General features: G+C 61.7%; 1 protein-coding gene across 3 annotated transcripts; it reads left to right on the forward strand.

Moving 5' to 3' along the window:
• Positions 1-11,505: 11,505 nt before the first annotated feature.
• LOC137455964 (myosin light chain kinase, smooth muscle-like) lies at positions 11,506-19,114 on the forward strand. Of its 3 annotated transcripts, XM_068167161.1 has the most exons (11): positions 11,506-11,621; positions 12,540-12,626; positions 12,987-13,137; positions 13,479-13,569; positions 13,662-13,865; positions 15,915-16,132; positions 17,003-17,126; positions 17,760-17,912; positions 18,059-18,182; positions 18,271-18,361; positions 18,733-19,114. In XM_068167161.1, the coding sequence occupies exons 3-11, from the start codon at positions 13,122-13,124 to the stop codon at positions 18,888-18,890; spliced, it is 1,179 nt and encodes a 392-aa protein (XP_068023262.1). In that variant the 5' UTR covers positions 11,506-11,621; positions 12,540-12,626; positions 12,987-13,121; the 3' UTR covers positions 18,891-19,114. The 3 variants fall into 3 exon arrangements, with proteins under 3 accessions (XP_068023262.1, XP_068023264.1, XP_068023263.1); XM_068167163.1 differs by lacking the exons at positions 11,506-11,621; positions 18,733-19,114 and adding an exon at positions 18,559-18,726 and having other exon boundaries at positions 12,427-12,626; XM_068167162.1 differs by lacking the exon at positions 11,506-11,621 and having other exon boundaries at positions 12,429-12,615.
• Positions 19,115-20,344: the final 1,230 nt, after the last annotated feature.

Below are 20,344 nucleotides of genomic sequence, written 5' to 3' on the forward strand. Positions count from 1 at the left end.
AGCTGCTGGGGGGCACCCTGCCCATCTTCTTGTGCCACAAGAGCAGCCCAGCACACCAGGAGGTGCTCCCCGATGAGGCCATGGCCAAAAGGCTGAGGGGGGGGCGGGGTGGAGGGGGTGGGTTTGGTCCACCCGCAACAAACCCAACCCCAGTTAGGGTCAGGCTCTTGGTGTTTGCTCCCTTCCTGCTTCCCACCCTACATCCCCCCCCCCCCTCTTCCAACCTGGGTGGGCACAAGGAAGCACAACCCCCTGCTCAGCGGGGCAAAAGCAGCTTGCAACCAAAGCAGCTTGCAACCAAGAGCAAAGGCGAAGGCAGCCGGAGACAAAGGTCCCGGCTCCGAGGGCGCAGAGCTGCAGCGCTCAGGACCCGAGAAAGCAAGGCAGGAGTCAAAAAAACGCCAGCAGGGCCTCGACAAGGAAAAAACCACACAAAAAACCCACACAACCAACCAACCAACCCACCCCAACAACCCCCCCAAAGCCCAGCAAGTGCAGGCAGGTCAACTGAGCTGCTCTTCAACCGAGGGGGCTCCACGTGTGCCAGCACCACCTGCACTCGCACCCAAAGCCTCCCCCCACCCCAAAATCTCGCTGCTTTCCAGCTGAACCCAGCGCCACTCGCGGCAGGGGGATGAGCTGGCACGATCTGCCCGCTAGCAGAGGGGAAGGGGAAGGAGAAGGCGAGCAGCCGGGGGGGAGAGGATCAGCCTGCAGCACCAAGCAAAGCGACCCTGCGCCGGGGGGGGGGCTCGCCACGGGCCGCCCCAGCAGGGCAGGCAGGCAGCAGCACAGAGGCTGCTCTCACTCCAGCAGTGCTGAAGGGGGTTAAAAGAAAGGAAGAAAAGAGGAAAGCTTAAGGAAAAGGAGGGGAGGGGAGGGAAAAAAAAAAAAAAGAGAGAAAAGAAACAGGCTTTTCTTGACACGGGGGAAAAAAAAATCCCCACTGGGTTCTTTCCAGCAGCCAGAGGAGTGGCTTTTATAGCTCAAGAGACAAGGTTCCCTCCGGTTTATTATCGGCTCGAGGAGTTACCCCTTGCGCCCTGGCAACAGGCAAAGGCTTTTTGTTTTTCCTGCAGAGTCTCGAGTCGCTGCCCCTGCAGCCAGCCAGCAGCAGGCTGAAGGGAGGCCATGTTAACTGTGATCCACTGGATCCAGCCCGGGAAAACCAACCCCCTCCGGGGGGAATCCGGCCGTGTTTCGACTGAAATGTGCGGAACAAAGGATTAAATCCGAGGGTTTGGGTTGGTTTTTTGCCTCCTCCTCCCCCCCCATCCCCGCCGCCTCCCCTCCCGCCGTGGTGCGGTGTGATGGCGTGGAGAACGAGGAGCTGCTCTCACCCGTCCAGGAAATGGGTTTCCTAATCCCAATTTCACTTCCAGTATGGAACTGCGCTGTTTTCCATCCCACCACCACCACCACCACTTGGCTCCCGCTGGGGGGCTGGGGGTGGGGTGTCAGGCAGGCACCAGCCCTGCAGGGAGCTGGGGCTGCTGCTGCTGCTGCCCAGCAACGTTCAGCCCGTGGGTAATGCACGGCTGGCTGCGAGGGACCCCTTCCAGTCCCCTCGCCCAGCGCCTCCTGCGGCCTGGCCGCTGGGCGCAGCCGCGATGCGCGAGCGCGCGGAGCGCGAGGCAGGGCAGGCTGAGGCGGGCCGGGCCGCGCCGGGCCGGGCCGGGCCTTCTCCCCTTCCTCTGCGCACTCAGACCCAGGGAGCAGGCCGCGGAGTCTCCGGACGAGACCGCGGCGAGGCGTTAGACTCCACCGGCTCCAGGCGAGGAGTTCCCGGCAGGGGATGGGCTCCCCCCGCGTCCGCGGAGCCCTGACGGGGGAGCGGCCGGTGGCAGGCGCGGCGCCGCCGCCCACCTCCGGGCCGGCAGGGAGACCCGTGCTGCGCTCCCGGGGAAAGCGAGGCCCGGCTGGGCCGCCCCGCGCTCTCGGCTCGACTCCGCCGCGCCGAAGCCCCCCAGCGCCGGTCCCACGGCCGCTCACGACCTCGCCGCGCCGCGTCCCCCCGCCTCCGCGGCGGGCAGCTAGGCCCGGAGCCGTCCTCCGCACACACAAAATGGCGGCCGGCGCTCCCCCATCGCCCGCTCGGCCGCCATAGCCGGTGCTTGGGCCCTGCGGCTCTTCCGCCAATGAGATGGCGCCGTGCCGCTTGCCTGACGGCTTGGCGTAGCCAATGGACGCGAGAGTCGTAAAGGGAGGGGTGGGGCGCGCCCTCGCCGCGGGCGGTTATGGGGGTTGTGGTTCTCTACCCGGGGGCGGTGGCGCGGAGGGGGTGGCCGTGGACTTGCTGTCCCATGATGCCGAGCGGCGCGTTGCCATGGCGGCGGGCGGAGCCGCCTGGTGGCTGAAGCGGGGTGGGGGGGGGGCCGGTCCCGGTAGCCGCTCTGGGCCGTGCCTTCGATGCCCCCGGCTTGGCCCAGCCGCCAACGCCTTGGGGGACCTAGGACTGAGGCTTCCATTGCGGCGAAGTGAGCTCCCACCTCCCGCAGGCCGCTGGTGTCACAAGAGGCCTTTCAGGGCGGGGGGGGAGCGAGCGCTGCGGGGCCACGCTGGAGCCCCTCGGCGGGGCGGGCGGGGCTCGGCGGGCTCCTTGGAAGAAGGTTTGGGCAGGGATGAAGACATTAAAAGGTGGGCTTGGGTGCTGCCCGGCCCGGCGGTGGCCCGGCTGGCCGAGGCGTCGCTCGGGCGGGCTGCGCAGGGGGTGTGCCTGTGCGTCTATGGGGGCAGCTCCAGGGGGTGCCTGTCTCGGAAGCTGCTTCCCGGCGCACAGAGCGGGACACCAGCCCCAAGGGAAGGTGCCCGGCTCACAAAGGGTACCCTGCTTCTCAAGAGAGGTGCCCGGCTCTAGGCCTAGGCCTTCCAGAGGCTGCAGCTTCACTCTTTCGTGCCCCTCTCCTCCCTCGGGGCTGTCCCCGGGTGGCAGTGGGCAGACAGATCGCAGCTAGCAGGCAGGGGTGGCAGCTGGCAGGCAGGGCTCCCCGTGGGGGTCCCCTCAGCCGGCACGGTGAGAGCTGAGTGTGCTGGGGGCGGGGGGGGGCTGGTTCTCACCCCAAACTGCTGCTGTGCCCAATTCCATCCCTGCCAGCTCTTACCCCCCAGAGTGAGCCTCGGCTCCATCCTGGTGCTCAGGGAGAGGAGTGACCCAAGGAGCAACCTCCAGGCGCTTTCCCCGGTGCCTCCCTCAGATTTTGCCCCAAGGAATGCTCCTGGTGGGCAGCTCCTGGGTGGCTGTGCTGTGGGTGGGGGGTTGTCAGTCTGCAAGTGTGCAAGGCAGTGCTGTGTGTTGTGGGGCTCAGGACATGAAAAGGACAAAAGTAACACGTTTTGCATATAGCCTCCCCCCCAAATAAAAGGACTAAAGAGAAGCTCTGCATCTGAAGGCAGACATCTTGGACTCCCCTAGTTCAGAGGAGCAGGCTGAGCCCAGCCTGTGGCCCTCTGTGATTTGGGAGAGAATGAGGCAGGGGATTGGCCTGGCTGTTGTGAAAAGACAAAAGAGTTGTTTGGGGTTTTTTTTTCTGGCCTAGTCAACCCCAAGTTCATAACCACGACACCCACAGCCCCCTCCCGGTGCCATGGTTGGAGCCAGGGGGGAGGTTGATGGTGCTGAATGTTTCCCAGCTGCAGGGCTGGTGCTGGAAACGGCCTGGCTGCTCCTGAATGGGAAGGGGAGGTGTAAACTGGGCTGAATCCTGGGGTTTGAGTAGGGGGGAGGAAGGGGATAGAGCCACTCTGACTCCCCCAGTGCAACCCTGCTGTAGATGGGGGGGGAGGACAATGAGGGGCAGGAACCCTTTTTGCTGAGACTCAGGGGGGGTGTGTGAAGGAGGCTTGGGGGCATTGGTGCCCTGTTCTGGGAAGTGAGCTCCACAGTGTCACCCCTGGAGCAGGACTGGGTGCCCCCAGCAGTGCTGGGGCTCTCCCTGCTCCCGGCAGGCGCAGTGCCGGGGCGGCAGCGCCAGGCTGTGCTGGGCGGCGCGGGCAGGGCCGGCAGCCAGCGAGAGGCCCAGGCTTGCTCTGCTCTGCAGTGCTGGTGGCAATGGCTGAGGCAGTGCCAGGGGCCCTGGCAAAGCCCCATGCTTGCTCTAAGGGTTTTGTCCCTGCCCCTTCCCTGCCTGGGAGATGCTGGGATCTTCACCAGGGAACAGGAGAGAGGCAGAGCCATGCTTCCTATGAGGCTCCTCAGACATGGGGACTCCTCACCCCCCCTTGGCACGCCCTGAGCTCACAGTGAGTGTTCTCCTGGGGTGGGCTCAGCTCTGCAAGCCAGAGGATTCCTGGTTTGTGTCTTTTTTAATGTGTCAAGGGCAAGGCTCTGATACCTCTGATGTTGGCAGCTCAAAGGCACAGGGGTCTCCAACTAGTGCACGTGGGGTTTGGCTCCCTGTGTGTCCCACCTTCAGGGGGTTTGTGCCTTCAGAGGGTCAGAGCCCCACCACAGCCCCCCCCCTTGGTCATTGGTGTGGGTACCACGGCCCCCCCTCACCTGCTCCTGCCCTTCCCTTAGTATCATAGTATCACAGTATCCTAGTATCAGTCAGGGTTGGAAGGGACCACAAGGATCATCCAGTTCCAACCCCCCTGCCATGGGCAGGGACACCCCACACTAGATCAGCCTGGCCACAGCCTCAGCCAGCCTGGCCTTAAACACCTCCAGGGCTGGGGCCTCAACCACCTCCCTGCACAACCCAGTCCAGGGCTTCACCACTCTCATGGGCAAGAACTTCCTCCTCCCCTCCAGCCTCAATCTCCCCACCTCCAGCTTCATTCCATTCCCCCTAGTCCTATCACTCCCTGAGAGCCTGAGCAGTCCCTCCCCAGCCTTCCTGTAGCCCCCTTCAGATCCTGGAAGGCCACAATGAGGTCACCTCAGAGCCTTCTCTTCTCCAGACTGAACAGCCCCAACTCCTTCAGTCTGTCCTCACAGCAGAGCAGCTCCAGCCCTCTGCTCCTCCTCCTGGCCCTGCTCTGGACACCTTTCAGCACCTCCACATCCCTCTTGCCATAGGGGCTCCAGAGCTGGAGGCAGGACTCCAGGTGGGGTCTCCCCAGAGCTGAGCAGAGGGGGAGAATCGCCTCCCTTGCCCTGCTGGCCACACTTCTCCTGCTGCAGCCCAGGCTCTGCTTGGCTTTCTGGGCTGCAAGTGCACACTGAGAGCTCCTGCTGAGCTTCTCCTCCCCCAGCACCCCCAAGGCTCTCTCCTCAGGGCTGCTTTCCAGCCAGTCCCTGCCCAGCCTGCATTTGTGCCTGGGATTGCCTCCAGCCAGCTGCAGGACCCTGCCCTTGCTCTTGTTGCACCTCCTGAGGTTGGCTTGTGCCCACCTCTCCAGCCTGCCCAGCTCCCTCTGGATGGATCCCTTCCCTCCAGCTGTCTGCTGCCCCACACAGCTTGGTGTCATCAGCAACCCTGCTGAGGCTGCACTCAGTGCCACTCTCCATGGCACCCACAGAGATGTTGAACAAGCCTGGGCCCAGGGCTGATCCCTGAGGGACTCTGCTTGTCCCTGGCCTCCCCTGGGCCATGGAGCCATTGACAGCCACTTGCCCAAGCAGAGCACAAGGCAGGGACATGGAAGGGTTTGCAGGAGCAGGGGAGCAGCCCTGCTGTGCTGATAAGCCACATCTCCTGGGGTGTTGAACTTATCTGCCAGCCCATGGCTGTCCTGGCACAGCCACGCCACGAGGCCCGGCTCCGGCCCCTCGGTCACTCCTTCCGTGGTGCGCCGAGCAGCAGGGCTGCCGATGGAGCTCTCCCAGGCTGCCATGTGCCACTCTCTGACCTGCTCCTCAGAGTGCTCTCTGCACCGTGCAGGCATCGCCAGTCCCGTTCCCGAGCTGCTGGAGGAGCAGGTTGAAGGCCCCAGCGCTGCTGGGCGGCTCCAGGGTGTACGGAGGAGCTGGGGGCTTTGGCAGCAGACCCCGTGCAGGGACAGGCTGGTCCCTGAGCTGCTGATGCTGGAGGGGTTTTGTGGGTTTATAGCTCCAGACGGATTTGTTTCCCCCCCCCTCACATGTTTAGAATCATAGAAGGGTTGGAAGGGACCTTAAAGATCATCAAGTTCCAACTCCTCCCACTCCAAGCCTCATCCAGCCTGGTCTTAAACACTTCCTAGGGACAAGGTGTCCACAGCTGCTCTGGGCAGCTCATTCCAATGTCTCACCACTCTCACAGTAAAGAACTTCCTCCTAAAGTCACCTGCTGGTGATTTCCAGCTGTGTTTGAGCCTCCTCCACGCCCCCGTGGTGCCCAGCTGAGCACAAGGAGCTGGGTCTGGGTGCAGCCATTGCCTGCTCTGGCACCCATAGGTCCCACTTCCTCTTTGTGGCACCCAAAAGCCTGGGTGTCACGACCCTTTCCACGCCTCTTAGGAATGTTTTAAGGACATCAGATGTTTGTGCAGCCCTGATCTTGCAGAACTGGCCTCCCGTGGGCTGGCAGACCTGGCTGGGTGTGCCCCCAGGCTCTGGGCATGTTTGACAGGGGGGAAAGTGCCTCTGACCGGATTTAAACTGGTGACATGAGAGGTGTCTCCCTCCAGAGCCAATCTGGGTCTGGATCTGCAGTCAGAGAGGGTTATCACACCACAGGCCCAGGACAGAGCTGCCCTGAGTGAAGCTGGGCGCCTGCTGGGCTGGCTGGGGCAGGGAGCTGCTTGTTGAGGCCAGCCTGAGCTTGAGCAAAGCCTTGAGCAGCTGGGGCAGGGGTGGGGTGAAAGGATCCAGCGTTGGCACTGAGCTCTGCAAACAGCTTTGCAGCCCTGGATCTGTCCAGAGCCCAGACCCAGCTGCCACATGTGTGCCCCTCCTGGCATCAGCACAGCCAAATGGGTGTCATGGGCAGAACCACCGGGAACAGGTTGTCTGCACACTGCTCTTGGGTGTCCCCACAGCCCCCTGTGTGACCCCAGGACACCAAAAGCTCAGCCTGTGACCCCAGTGCAGTTTGCTCTGCTCTCTTGCTCTCTTCAAGCCAAAGCCAATGTGAAACATGCCCTGGCACCAGCATGGCTTTGCCACCCACTTCCCACAGCCTGGCCACCCGCTGCCCAGCTGCCAGCACTCGGCACCTCAGGATCCAGTTCCCAGCACCCAGCTCTCCAGCACCCCTCATCCCAATTCCTAGTCCACCTCCCAGTGCCCAGCACCCAGCTCCTGAGGACCTAGTATCCACCATCCATATCCCAACTCCTCAGTTTCCAGCATCCCAGTGCTCCCAGCACCCATCTACCCAGCACCCAGATCCCCAGCAGTCTTCTCCCAGTGCTACCAGCACCTCGCATCTACCAGGCCAAGGACCCAGCAGGCCCAGCACCCAATTGCCATCTCCCAATGCTCCCAGCACCACACAGCCAGTATCCATCTCCCCAGAACCCCAGATCCCAGTGCTCCAAGCACCTATGGCCTAGCCCCAGAGAGCCAGATCCTTACACCCACCTCCCAGTGCTCCCAGTGCCTATCTCCCAGTGCCCACCTCCCAGTGCTCCCAGTGCCCACCTCCTAGTGTTCCCAGCCCCACCTCCCAGTGCTCCCAGCCCCACCTCCCAGTGCTCTCAGTGCCCACCTCCCAGTGCTCCCAGTGCCTGTCTCCCAGTGCTCCCAGCCCCACCTCCCAGTGCTCCCAGTGCCTGTCTCCCCGTGTTCCCAGTGCCTGTCTCCCAGTGCTCCCAGCCCCATCTCCCAGTGCTCCCAGCCCCACCTCCCAGTGCTCTCAGTGCCCACCTCCCAGTGCTCCCAGTGCCTGTCTCCCAGTGCTCCCAGCCCCACCTCCCAGTGCTCCCAGTGCCTGTCTCCCCGTGTTCCCAGTGCCTGTCTCCCAGTGCTCCCAGCCCCATCTCCCAGTGCTCCCAGCCCCACCTCCCAGTACTCCCAGTGCCTATCTCCCAGTGCTCCCAGCCCCACCTCCCAGTACTCCCAGTGCCTATCTCCTAGTGCTCCCAGCCCCACCTCCCAGTGTTCCCAGCCCCACATCCCAGTGCTCCCCGCACCCTTTTCCCCCAGAGCTGCCAGCGCGCCTCTCCCCCGGCGCTCCCAGTACCAAGCTGCTCGCACTCGCCCCGGACGCAGAGGGGCGCCAGAGGCGGCCACGTGTGTCCCGGGCTGGCCCCGCCCACTGCCCCGCACGCGGCCCTGGCCCCGCCTTCCCACGCTTAGCCTCGCCCCCAGCGCGTGCAGAGCCTGTCCCACCCCCGCCCGGCTCACGCCGACCCTGGCCCCGCCCCACGCCGTGCCTGGCTCCGCCCCACGCCGAGCCTGGCCCCGCCCCACGCCGTGGCTGGTCCCGCCCCGCGCCGAGCCTGATCCCGCCCCACGCCGAGCCTGACCCCGCCCCACGCCGTGCGTGGCCCCGCCCCACGCTGAGCCTGACCCCGCCCCACGCCGAGCCTGACCCCGCCCCACACCGTGCCTGGCCCCGCCCCGCCGGTCCCCTTTCGCCGCGTGTCCCTGCGCCCCGGTGTGTCCCACGGCTCCGTCCTTCTGTCCCTTGGGGTTTCCATGTCCCTCAAGTCCCCCATGCCCTCCTGCCTCCCTTTTGCGTCCCCACATCCTCTGTGCCCCCTCCCCCCCGCGCCCCCCTGTCTCTGCAGGTCCCCTGTGTGCCACTGCCAGGTCCCTCTCTGGCCCCCAGGTGTTCCCAGGCCCTTCTGGGTCTCTCGTGGCTTCCATGTGCCTCTGTCCCTGGTGTTTCTTGTGTCCCTCTGTGTCTCCTGTGTTCCTCGTGTCCTCTGTGACCTCTGTGCTGTCTGAATTACGGAATCATAGAATCAACCAGGTTGGAAGAGACCTCCAAGATCAGCCAGCCCAGCCTATCCCCAGCCCTATCCAATCAACCAGACCATGCCACTGAGTGCCTCATCCAGGCTGCTCTTGAAGTTCTCCAGGGACAGCAACTCCACCACCTCCCTGGGCAGCACATTCCAATGGCAAATCACTCCCTCTGGGAAGAACTTCTTCCTAACATCCAGCCTGAACCTCCCCTGGCACAGCTGGAGACTGTGTCCTCTTGTTCTGCTGCTGCTTGCCTGGGAGAAGAGACCAACCCCCACCTGGCTCCAACCTCCCTGCAGGGAGTTGCAGAGAGCAAGAAGGTCTCCCCTGAGCCTCCTCTTCTGCAGGCTAAGCAACCCCAGCTCCCTCAGCCTCTCCTCCCAGGGCTGTGCTCCAGACCCCTCCCCAGCTTTCTTGCCCTTCTCTGGACACCTTCCAGTACCTCAACATCTCCTCCCCTTCTGCCCTCCCTGGGCTCTTGTGTCTCCCATGTCCCACCCCATCCCCAGTGTTCCCTGCTTCTTGAGTCTCCTCCATGTTCTTCTGCTTCTCTGCTGTCCTATGAGCACCTCACCGTGCACCCCATGTCCCCCCATGTCTCCATATGTTCACCCCTGTTCCCATGTGCCTGTGTCCCCAGGTGATGGGGAGTGAGGACTGTCCCCACCCCGCAGTGTGATGGGGAGCAGGAACTGTGTCCCTCCCCGGGGTCCTTGAGCCGTCCCTCAGGCACAATGGGGTCATGGACAGACTGATGCCCAGATCCCAGACCCCAAGGAGGTGACCCTGTCCCCCCTGACCCCCAAGCCACGCTGTCACCCAGCATCAAGGCCTGCTGGCTGAGCCCTGGGGCGACACTGTTTATTGTAGGACCTACAAAAGAGCAGAGGCAGCTAAATCCACCCAGAACCCAACACAAAGGGGGCCTGACTCAGCCCAAAGGCCAGGGGGCTGCCTGGGGTAGGGGGTGAGCTAGGAGTGGCCACTGGGGCACCCAGTGGGGGAGGTTTGGGGTCGAGGGGGTCACCTGGAAATTTCATCCTGTCTTCACTGAAGGCTTCCTGGAGCAGACAGGGGCAACTGGGTGACCCAAGCAGGAACCCATGGGTGCCCAGGAGTGAGCATTAATGATTAATTAGTGATTTGAATTACCTAATTATTTTTATAAGGCACAAGATGAGGATGGCCATGGTGGCTAACACACCCTGGGACATTTTGGAGGGGCCACCATCCCCTCCAAAGGTGTGACAAAGGGCCAGGGGCTGGGGGCTCTTCAACGAGGCTCTGCTGGTAATGAGGTTCATTTTGCAGCTGGAGGTTCCCTCCTGCTTGGCCCTCTTTGGGCTGACTCTTTTATCTCAGCTGCTTACAATCTTTCTGCTTTCCCCTGATGTTGATCTTCAGCTCTGGAGGATGCTCCAGGAGGTGAAGTCAAAGGGAAATCTGAGTTAGAGCTTGAAAACCAAATGCTGACACTGGCACAGGTTGCCCAGGGACACTGTGGATGTCCCCTCCCTGGAGGTGTTCAAGGCCTTGAGCAACCTGGGCTGGTGGGAGGTGTCCCTGCCCATGGCAGGGGGTTGGAGCTGGATGATCTTGAAGGTCCCTTCCAGCCCAAACCCATTCTGTGATTCTCTGCAGGCTTGAGGGAGGCTGAGCCAGGCTCTGCTCCTGCAGGAAGTAAAGGCTGGAGCAGGATAACTTCTGATGCTGAGAGATGGAGGGATGGAGCTGGGAATGGATGTGTTATCCCAGACCTGGTCTTGGCCCTGAGCCACTCATTATCCCCTTCAGATGCCAGGGGAAAGAAAAGATCTCTGTCTGTTGGTGGCAATGAAAAGCAAATAACGTTGTGATTTCTTCTGGAGGTGCCTCCAGACCCATGGGAGGAGCTGCTGGGTGACTGAGTCTGGATGGTGCCCAGGGTGGTGGCACATCACTGCATGGGCTCACTCAGGTGCCCCATGGCATCGGCAGGGACTCTGGGCTGATGCCATGTGGGTGTCCTAGGGATGCAACTCTCCATCCATGGGGTGGGAAGCAGCTCCCGAGGGATTCACCCTCTGGCCAAGCACTGGCTCCTGCCATGTCCTCGCAGGGCTGGAGGGTGCTGCCACCCCTGCGGGCAGCCCCCGGACCCCAAATCTTCCTTCCCCTCCTGCCCCTTTTCTGCTCACTTTTGCTGCCTGTCTCCAGGCCCAGCACCAGACCAACACTGACATCAAGTGGCTGCTGGGATCCCTCGCACGCCTGGGCCATATCCTGCTTCTCCCTGCGCTGGGAGCAGCCCAGTACCACCCGCATGGCCTCATCCTGCCCTGGGGAGAGGCCCGGAGCCAAGCGAGGTCAGGAGCCACGGCCAGCGGTGTCAGACATCAGCCAGGCCCCCATCACCCCTCAGCAGACAATGCAGGATGAGGCCACCATCATCCCCACCATCATCATCACCATCATCCCCCTGCCTGTCCCCAGCCAGGCCACCGCCGTGTCCTGCTCCTGTCCCCGGGGGCAGTCGATATCGCAGCGGGGTCGAGCGGAGCGCAGCGACAGCATCCCCGGGCGGGGAGCAGCCAGCACCGCCCTCACCCGCGGGGTGCTGACGGGACCCCCCTGGCCGCGGCACCCCCGTCCCACGGCTCTGCCTCGCCCGTGGCAAGGTGACGGTGACCGCGTGAGCGGCGAGGCCAGGCTGGCCCTGCCACCGCCCCGGCGCTGGGGACATTCATCCTCGACAGGCTGCCGTCCGCCCTGGACTTTGTGCCGAGCGTGGGAGCGGTGACAGGGACAGGGCTGCCAGCGCCGGCGGAGCCCCGCAGCAGCTGCCGGCCCCGGCTGTGGACAGCAGGTAACCCCGGGGGGATGTCCCCTCTGTTCGGGGGGTGCTGCGACACCGGGCTCCTGGGGGGAAGTGGCTGCTCCCCCCCGCAGAGAGCCACTTCCTGATCCCTGGGTCTGGAGGCAGCTCCGGGAGGAAACCACAGCCTGATTGCCATGGCAATTCCCATGGAAGCTGGGGAAACTGAGGCACCGCAGCACCCCGAGTGGCAGAGCAGCTCCACAGTCCCACTTCTGGGGGGAGAAAAGCTGGAAAATCCCACTTTAGCTCCAAGCTGCTGGGCTTGGAGGCCCAGAGGAGTTTTACAACTCTCCCTTCATCTTCATCTTCATCCTGGTTCCCCTGAACCAGGAGCTGAGCTCTGCCCAGGGAAACCCAGGCTGGGCTTGGGTACAGTGATGGCTCTGGTGGGATATTGGCTGCAGGTGCAGCTGGGAGCAGGTGTGGGTGCTCAGCCCCTCTGCAGGAACCCACCCATGGGTGGGGAAGGAGGTGGAGGTGTGCTGGGGCTGGGCTGCTGGTGGATTTAGCTGGGGAGAGGCTGCAGGGTCTGGCTGCCTGTGGGAGAGCTGAGCTCAGCTCTCTGCTAGGTGATGAGGTGTTGGGTGTCTGCAGGTTCTCTCCCTGGGGTTCCTCCAGCCAAGACCCCACAGTACAGACCCATGGCCCTGCTAAGTGGGGGGTTTGGGGGTTTGTGCCTGTGGGGCTGGGCACAGCTTGGGGAGGGCTCAGCGGTGGGGCTGGTGGTTGTTTATCCCCCAGGTCCGGAAATGCTCCGCTGGGAAGGAAAGGGAGGGGAGAGCTGGGGCTCTTCCCAGTGCTGGGCTGGGAGGGATACTCCTGGCTGAGCCTTCAGATGGCCCTGAGACACCTCCAGATGTGTGGTCCTGGTGGTCCTTAACCCCCAGCATCAGCTCTTCCTTCCAGCTCCTCGGTGGTTCTGCAGTGACTGGGAAGAATCCCTGGGAAGAAACCTGCTGGTGGCCCCCTGGGACAGGACAGGGTCAGTGACAGGTGGGTGCTGTGGCTCTTGGGTTGGGGTTCAGGTGCTGCTGCTGCTTTGGGTCTCATCTCCCTGTTCTCCCAACTGGTGCTTGGCTGGAGAAGGGAGGGGACATCCCTAAGGAAATGGGTCCTTTGCCCTAGAAGTGTGGCTTTTCCTGGGGATTTCCTGGCTGATGCAGGCTGGGACAGGAGGAAAACATCGGCTCTGAGCCCAAGGCACTGCTGAGGGGAGGCTGTCCCTGTCTAAGAAGGGACCATATGGGGTTTGGCCCCTGGCTGGGTCTCTCTGGATCCCCCAAGATGTCAGCTCTTGGGTGGGATGGGAAGTGTGGCTGGAGGTGGAAAAATACTGGTGGTCTCCCCTGGCAGGGAGAAGGTTTTGGGCTCTGGACGTGGCATCTTCTGCCTCAGCACCCCCTGCACAGGGCTGCTGGAAGCCTCAGGGCCTCAACCAGCTCTGATCCCAACTGTGCTGGCACCCAGAGAGGAGCTGGTGGCACCACCATGTCCCAGGCAGAAGGTATGGTTGAGCCTTTGAGATGTCTTGGGGGAGGTACAGGGGACCCCTGGCACTGGTGTGATCTCCCCCAAACTGACACCAGTCTCCATCCCATCCTGCTCAATGGCCTTGTTTCCCGTGGATTTTTGATCCTAAAAGCACCTTTTGTCCCAGGTGCTGATTTTCAGGGTGCTGGGCTGCTCCAGAAGCTTCTGTGGCAGCAGCTCCTGTCCCTGTGCCACGTGGGGAGGGTGATTGGACTGGGCTGGGCACAGAAATAAGCACTTGAGAGGAAGTGCAGGCAGCTGGTCCCCAAAGCATGAGGGATCCCTGCATGGACCTCTCTGCTCCATCCCTCCCAGGAGGCAAGGAGCCCTTTGAATGCTGCCATGTGGTCATCAACAGCCAGGAGAAGGTCTCGGATGTGTACACGCAGCTGGAGAAGCTGGGAGAGTAAGTGAGGACCCCACACACCCTCCGCCTTGAGGGACGGTCCGTGGTGGTGGGGATGGCTTCCTCCATCTCTCATCCTTGCTGTGCCCCAGGGGGAAGTTCGGGAAGGTGTACAGGCTGCAGGAGAAGGCCACTGGCAAAGTCCGGGCTGGGAAATACTTCCGGACGCGGACGGCGAAGGAGAAGGAGGCAGCCGAGGCCGAGGTGCAGCTCATGAACCTGCTGCACCACCCCCGCCTCGTCCAGTGCCTCGCCGCCTTCCAGGGCCCTGCTGAGCTGGTCATGGTCATGGAGTAGTGAGTGCAGGGCACACAGCCAGGTGTGGGGTGGTGGGAACGCTGCTGAGCTCGGCCAGGGAGAACGCTGAAGGCTGGGAGGGGTCCTGCCCCGTGGGGTGCTGGCATGGGGGTGGATGGGGAGCCTGCAGACCCTGGGGGTATGGGCGGTGGGGTGCTCCCAGAGTCTGAGCTTCCTGGTGGGGCTGCTTCTCTTCAGAGTGGGTGAAGCTCATTGTGGTCTTCAGCACTTTGTCCTCCCCCAGTGGGGTGTTGGTGTAGGATGGATGGGGAACACGCAGACCACAGAGGTGTGGGTGGTGGGATCACAGAATCACAGAATGGTCCAGGCTGGAAGGTGACAAAATTAATAGAGGAGGGGAGAGCAACTGATGTGGTTTACCTGGGCCTGAGCAAAGCCTTTGACACTGTCCCCACCACATCCTGGGCTCCAGGCTGGTGACACATGGGTGTGATGGGTGACCACTGCATGGATACAGAACTGGCTTGATGGCAGCACCCAAAGAGTGGCTGTCCATGGCTCCATGGCCCAGGGGAGGCCAGGGACAAGCAGAGTCCCTCAGGGATCAGCCCTGGGCCCAGGCTTGTTCAACATCTCTGTGGGTGCCATGGGCAGTGGCACTGAGTGCAGCCTCAGCAGGGTTGCTGATGACACCAAGCTGTGTGGGGCAGCAGACAGCTGGAGGGAAGGGATCCATCCAGAGGGAGCTGGGCAGGCTGGAGAGGTGGGCACAAGCCAACCTCAGGAGGTTCAACAAGAGCAAGGGCAGGGTCCTGCAGCTGGCTGGAGGCAATCCCAGGCACAAATGCAGGCTGGGCAGGGACTGGCTGGAAAGCAGCCCTGAGGAGAGAGCCTTGGGGGTGCTGGGGGAGGAGAAGCTCAGCAGGAGCTCTCAGTGTGCACTTGCAGCCCAGAAAGCCAAGCAGAGCCTGGGCTGCAGCAGGAGAAGTGTGGCCAGCAGGGCAAGGGAGGTGATTCTCCCCCTCTGCTCAGCTCTGGGGAGACCCCACCTGGAGTCCTGCCTCCAGTTCTGGAGCCCCTATGGCAAGAGGGATGTGGAGGTGCTGGAAGGTGTCCAGAGCAGGGCCAGGAGGAGGAGCAGAGGGCTGGAGCTGCTCTGCTGTGAGGACAGACTGAAGGAGTTGGGGCTGTTCAGTGTGGAGAAGAGAAGGCTCTGAGGTGACCTCATTGCGGCCTTCCAGGATCTGCAGGGGGCTCCAGGAAGGCTGGGGAGGGACTGCTCAGGCTCTCAGGCAGTGATAGGACTAGGGGGAATGGAATGAAGCTGGAGGTGGGGAGATTGAGGCTGGAGGGGAGGAGGAAGTTCTTCCCCATGAGAGTGGTGAAGCCCTGGACTGGGTTGTGCAGGGAGGTGGTTGAGGCCCCAGCCCTGGAGGTGTTTGCAGCCAGGCTGGCTGAGGCTGTGGCCAGGCTGATCTAGTGTGGGGTGTCCCTGCCCATGGCAGGGGGGTTGGAGCTGGCTGATCCTTGTGGTCCCTTCCAACCCTGACTGATACTAGGATACTATGACCTCCAAAGCTCATCCAGTCCAGCCCCTCTGCAGTCAGCAGGGACATCCTCGACCAGGTCAGGCTGCCCGGAGCCCTGTCCAGCCTCACCTTGGATATCTCCAGGGATGGGGCCTCAACCACCTTCCTGGGCAGCCTGCTGCAGTGCTCCAGCAGCCTCCTGCTGCAGAACTTGTTCCTCACATCCAGTCTAAATCTGCTCTGCTCTGGTTTGAAGCCATTGCCCCTGGTCCTGGCACTGCAGATGCTTCCAGGTTGCTGAGGATGGGTTCCTTAGTGGGGCTTCTCCTCCTCAGGGCTGGTAAATCTCAGTTTCCAGCACCTGGTCCTCCCCCAGTGTGGCATGTGGGAAGGGGTCCTGCACTGTGGGATACTGGCATGGGACAGAGGGTGGATGGAGAGCCTGCAGAGCCTGGATGGTGAGATGCTCCCAGAGGATTACTTCTGGATTCCCTGGCAGAGCTTCTCCCCAGGGCTGGTAGCCCTGAGCAGGGTCCCCAGCCCCTTGTCCTCCTGCAGCGTGGCAGGTGGGGAGCTCTTCGAGCGCATCGTGGACGATGACTTCGAGCACACAGAGCCCAGCAGTGCCCAGTACTTGAGGCAGATCCTGGAGGGGCTGCAGTTCATGCATGGCCAGGCCATTGTCCACCTGGACCTCAAGCCTGAGAACATTGTCTGCGTCAGCCCCGGCAGCCACTGGCTCAAGATCATCGACTTTGGCCTGGCGCGGAAGCTGGGTGAGCACGAGTGGGGGGCCTGGGGTGGGGGCTGCTCTTGTCACAGGAGCCTGAGCTGGCTCAGTGTGTCACCAAGCAGCTTGGCATCCTCCTTCCTGTGCCTCTGGGACAGACAGCCCACACCAGCACCCTTCCTGCTGACCGGAAGATCTCCTGGGCCAAGCTGCCTGTCCTCAGTCCTGCCTCCAAGGTGGAGACCCCAAGAACCTGTTGCTGTGGGTGTGCAGCACCCAGAGGTGCTCCAGGAGCATCTGAGGGGCTTGTGATGGATCCCAGACCTTCACCTGGATGCAGGGATTTGTACAATGCAGTGCTAGGACTAGGGGCAATGGAATGAAGCTGGAGGTGGGGAGATTGAGGCTGGAGGGGAGGAGGAAGTTCTTGCCCATGAGAGTGGTGAAGCCCTGGACTGGGTTGTGCAGGGAGGTGGTTGAGGCCCCAGCCCTGGAGGTGTTTAAGGCCAGGCTGGCTGAGGCTGTGGCCAGGCTGATCTAGTGTGGGGTGTCCCTGCCCATGGCAGGGGGGTTGGGACTGGCTGATCCTTGTGGTCCCTTCCAACCCTGACTGATTCTATGATACAATCAGCAAGTGCTGGTGTGCAGAATCAGGGAATCATGTAGGTTGGGGAAAAAAAAACCTCCAAGAGTATCAAGTCCAACCATTAAGCAGCTCTACCAAGTCTACCACTAAACCATATCCCCCAGCACCACATCTCCATGGCTTTTAAACACCTCCAGGGGTGGTGACTCCACCACTTCCCTGGGTCAAGGCTTGACAACCCTTTCAGTGAATTATTTTTTCCCCTAGTGTCCAGCCTGGACACCTGCCCCAGGGAGGTCCCAGCTGGACACTTGCTCATCTTCTCTGCAGCTCCAGGCAGCCCTGTGAAGGTGCTGCACGGCACCCCTGAGTTCATGGCCCCAGAAGTGGTGGCCTTTGAGCCTGTGGACTTCACCACGGACATGTGGAGCGTTGGTGTCATCTGCTACATCCTGTGAGTGGTCTCCCCCTGTGCTCAGCACTGCTGAGGCCACACCTGGAGTCCTGTGTCCAGTTCTGGGCTCCTCAGGTTAGGAAAGAGGTTGAGCTGCTGGAAGGTGTCCAGAGAAGGGCAAGAAAGCTGGGGAGGGGTCTGGAGCACAGCCCTGGGAGGAGAGGCTGAGGGAGCTGGGGTTGCTTAGCCTGGAGAAGAGGAGGCTCAGGGGAGACCTTCTTGCTCTCTGCAACTCCCTGCAGGGAGGTTGTAGCCAGCTGGGGGTTGGTCTCTTCTTCCATCACAGAACATCAAAGGCAGGCAGCCCATCACAGAACATCCCAGGCAAGCAGCAGCAGAACAAGAGGACACAGTCTCAAGCTGTGCCAGGGGAGGTTTAGGCTGGAGGTGAGGAAGAAATTCTTCATAGAGAGATTTGCCACTGGGATGTGCTGCCCGGGGGGGTGGTGGAGTCCCCATCCCTGGAGGTCTTTAAGAAGAGACTTGATGGGGTGCTTGGTGCCATGGGTTAGTTGATTAGATGGAGTTGGATGATAGGTTAGACTTGATGATCTCAAAGGTCTCTTCCAGGCTGGGCTGAGCTGGGCTGGTCGGGGCTGAGCTGTTACTGATGTCCTTGTGCCACCTCCCCAGCCTGAGCGGGGAGTCCCCATTCCAGGGGGACAACGACATGGAGACCCTGAGCAACATCACAGCTGCCCAGTGGGACTTTGAGGAGGAGACCTTCTCAGAGATCTCTGAGGAAGCCAAGGACTTCATCAGCCAACTGCTGCAGAAGGCCCCCCGGTGAGCCCTGGGGGGGGACCGTGGGTTGCCGGGCTGGAGCTGGGCTGGGTTTTGGGGTGCCAAGATGATGCTCCATGGGGGCTTTACCCGCAGCTGAGGGTGTGATGGTGGAGGAACACCTCCCTGAGCACTCTGTCTGCCCCCAGCCGCCGCCTCTCCAGCGCAGGGGCTCTGCTGCACCCCTGGCTGCAGCACCCCCAGGGGCCCAGCAGCACCAAGCTGCTGTCGAAGGAGAGGATGAAGCAGTTCCTGACGCGGCGCAAGTGGCAGGTACCTGGGGCTGCCTCTGGTGGGGCTGGGGGTATGGGGCTGGCTCTGGTGAGGCTCACTGCTCCTTCTCTTTATTCTTCCCCCCCAGAAAACAGGCAAAGCTCTGCTGGCCCTCAACAGGTTGACTCTGCTGTCCCAGAACCCAGAGAGGAAAGCGTCAGAGGGTCAGGACGAGGAAGGTGATGGCCCTTGAAGCATCACCCCCAACACGCTCCTCCAAGCCATTCTCTTTGCTTTGTCACCCCCAACTCCTGCTCCTGAGCAGCTTCCTCCCCTTTGATCCAGCCTGCCCTGGTGCCACCAAACACCCACTGTATCCTTTGTGCTCCAGGCCAACTACAGTGTCTCAAAGTCCTCTCTATCCTCCCCCCTGCAGGGCTCTCTCTGATGTGGCCTTGGAGCAGGCACATTCTGCTCTGCACAGCTGGAATCTGTGGAATCCAGAACTGATTCCATGGAACTTGACCCATGGGTGTTACATCTGCTCCTCCAGCAGAGGAGGGAGGTTGAACTTGGCCAGATCCTCACTGTCCTCTCTGTCTGCCCACAGACCTGAGCTGCAACCCAGAGGAGGACCAAGCCTCTGGGTGTCAGCCCAGAAGAGGTCCTAGCTTCCCACAGCTGCTGACAGACCAGGAGGAAGAGGAGGAAGGTGGGAGCCCTGCAGCTGCAGGGGAGGCAGAGAGTGGTGTGGCTGTGCCACCTTAGTCCTGGACCACCAAGGGTGGCTGGTGAGAGGGGATGGAAACCTCTAACAGCTCACTCTATGATCCAGTCAGCCAGGGGCAGACCCAGACCCAAGAGCTCCTTTCCTATGGGTAGCCACTTTGGGGTCCCATGGGGTCTCGCTGCTGGTGTGGGGACAGCAGGCATGGCAGCAAGGGACCAGTGCTCCTGCCTGTAGGACCAATAAAGCACCCAGGCTCTCTGCACATCCTCTGCTGCTGCTTTTTTTCCTCTGCTGGAATCTCTGAGAGGGGTGGGAAAGAGCTGCTCAAGCTGTGCCCACCCCTGGGGAGCTGGTACCAGGCTCTCCCCTCCAGTCTGGGCCCCCACTTTTGTGTTCTCCAGGACAGATTGTGGCCCTGGAGAGAGAGAGGGACTAAGTGGGGGCAGGTAGAGCAGCAGCCCTCGGTGGCTTTCCCATGTCTTGAGCCTAGAGGTAGAGTGAGCCCTGGGGATTGTGGTTTCTCCCTTTCTGGGGCAAGGGGGGCTGGAAAAGCACAGAAACTGCTGTGTGACCTCCACCCTCCTCCTCAGGAGGTGCCTTGGGCAAAAGTATCACACAGTATCACAGTATCACTTAGGTTGGAAAGGACCTCGAGGATCATCGAGTCCAACCTATCAACACAGACCCCATGCCTAGACCATGGCACCAAGTGCCACATCCAATTTCCCCTTGAACGCCTCCAGGGTCGATGACTCAACCACCTCCCTGGGCAGCACATTCCAATGCCGAATGACTCGCTCGGTGAAGAACTTCCTCCTCACCTCGAGTCTGAACCTCCCCTGGCACAGCTTGAGACTGTGTCCTCTTGTTCTGGTGCTGGTTGCCTGGGAGAAGAGGCCAACCCCCACCTGGCTACAACCATCTTTCAGGGAGTTGCAGAGGGCAATGAGGTCACCCCTGAGCCTCCTCTTCTCCAAGCTAAGCAACCCCAGCTCCCTCAGCCTCTCCTCACAGGGCTGTGCTCAAGGCCTCTCCCCAGCCTTGTTGCCCTTCTCTGGACACCTTCAACTCTCTCAATGTCCTTCTTAAACTGAGGGGCCCAGAACTGGACACAGGACTCAAGGTGTGGCCTAACCAAAGCAGAGCACAGGGCACAATGACCTCCCTGCTCCTGCTGGCCACACTATTCCTGATGCAGGCCAGGATGCTATTGGCCCTCCTGGGCACACTGTTGGCTCATATTCAGGTGGCTGTCCATCAGCACCCCCAGGTCTCTCTCTGTTTGGCAGCTCTCAGCCACTCTGACCCCAGCCTGTAGCTCTGCATGGGATTGCCGTAGCCAAAGTGCAGCCCCTGGCACTGGGACTTGTTGAATGCCATCCCATTGGACTCTGCCCATCTGCCCAGTGGGTCGAGATCCCTCTGCAGAGCCCTTCCGCCCTCTAACTGACCAACATCTGCCCCTAACTTGGTGTCATCTGCAAACTTGCTG

The sequence above is a fragment of the Melanerpes formicivorus genome, unplaced genomic scaffold, assembly GCF_026170545.1.
Source record: "Melanerpes formicivorus ecotype bairdi unplaced genomic scaffold, bMelFor1.0.p_v2 SCAF_113, whole genome shotgun sequence".
NCBI lineage: Eukaryota > Metazoa > Chordata > Aves > Piciformes > Picidae > Melanerpes > Melanerpes formicivorus.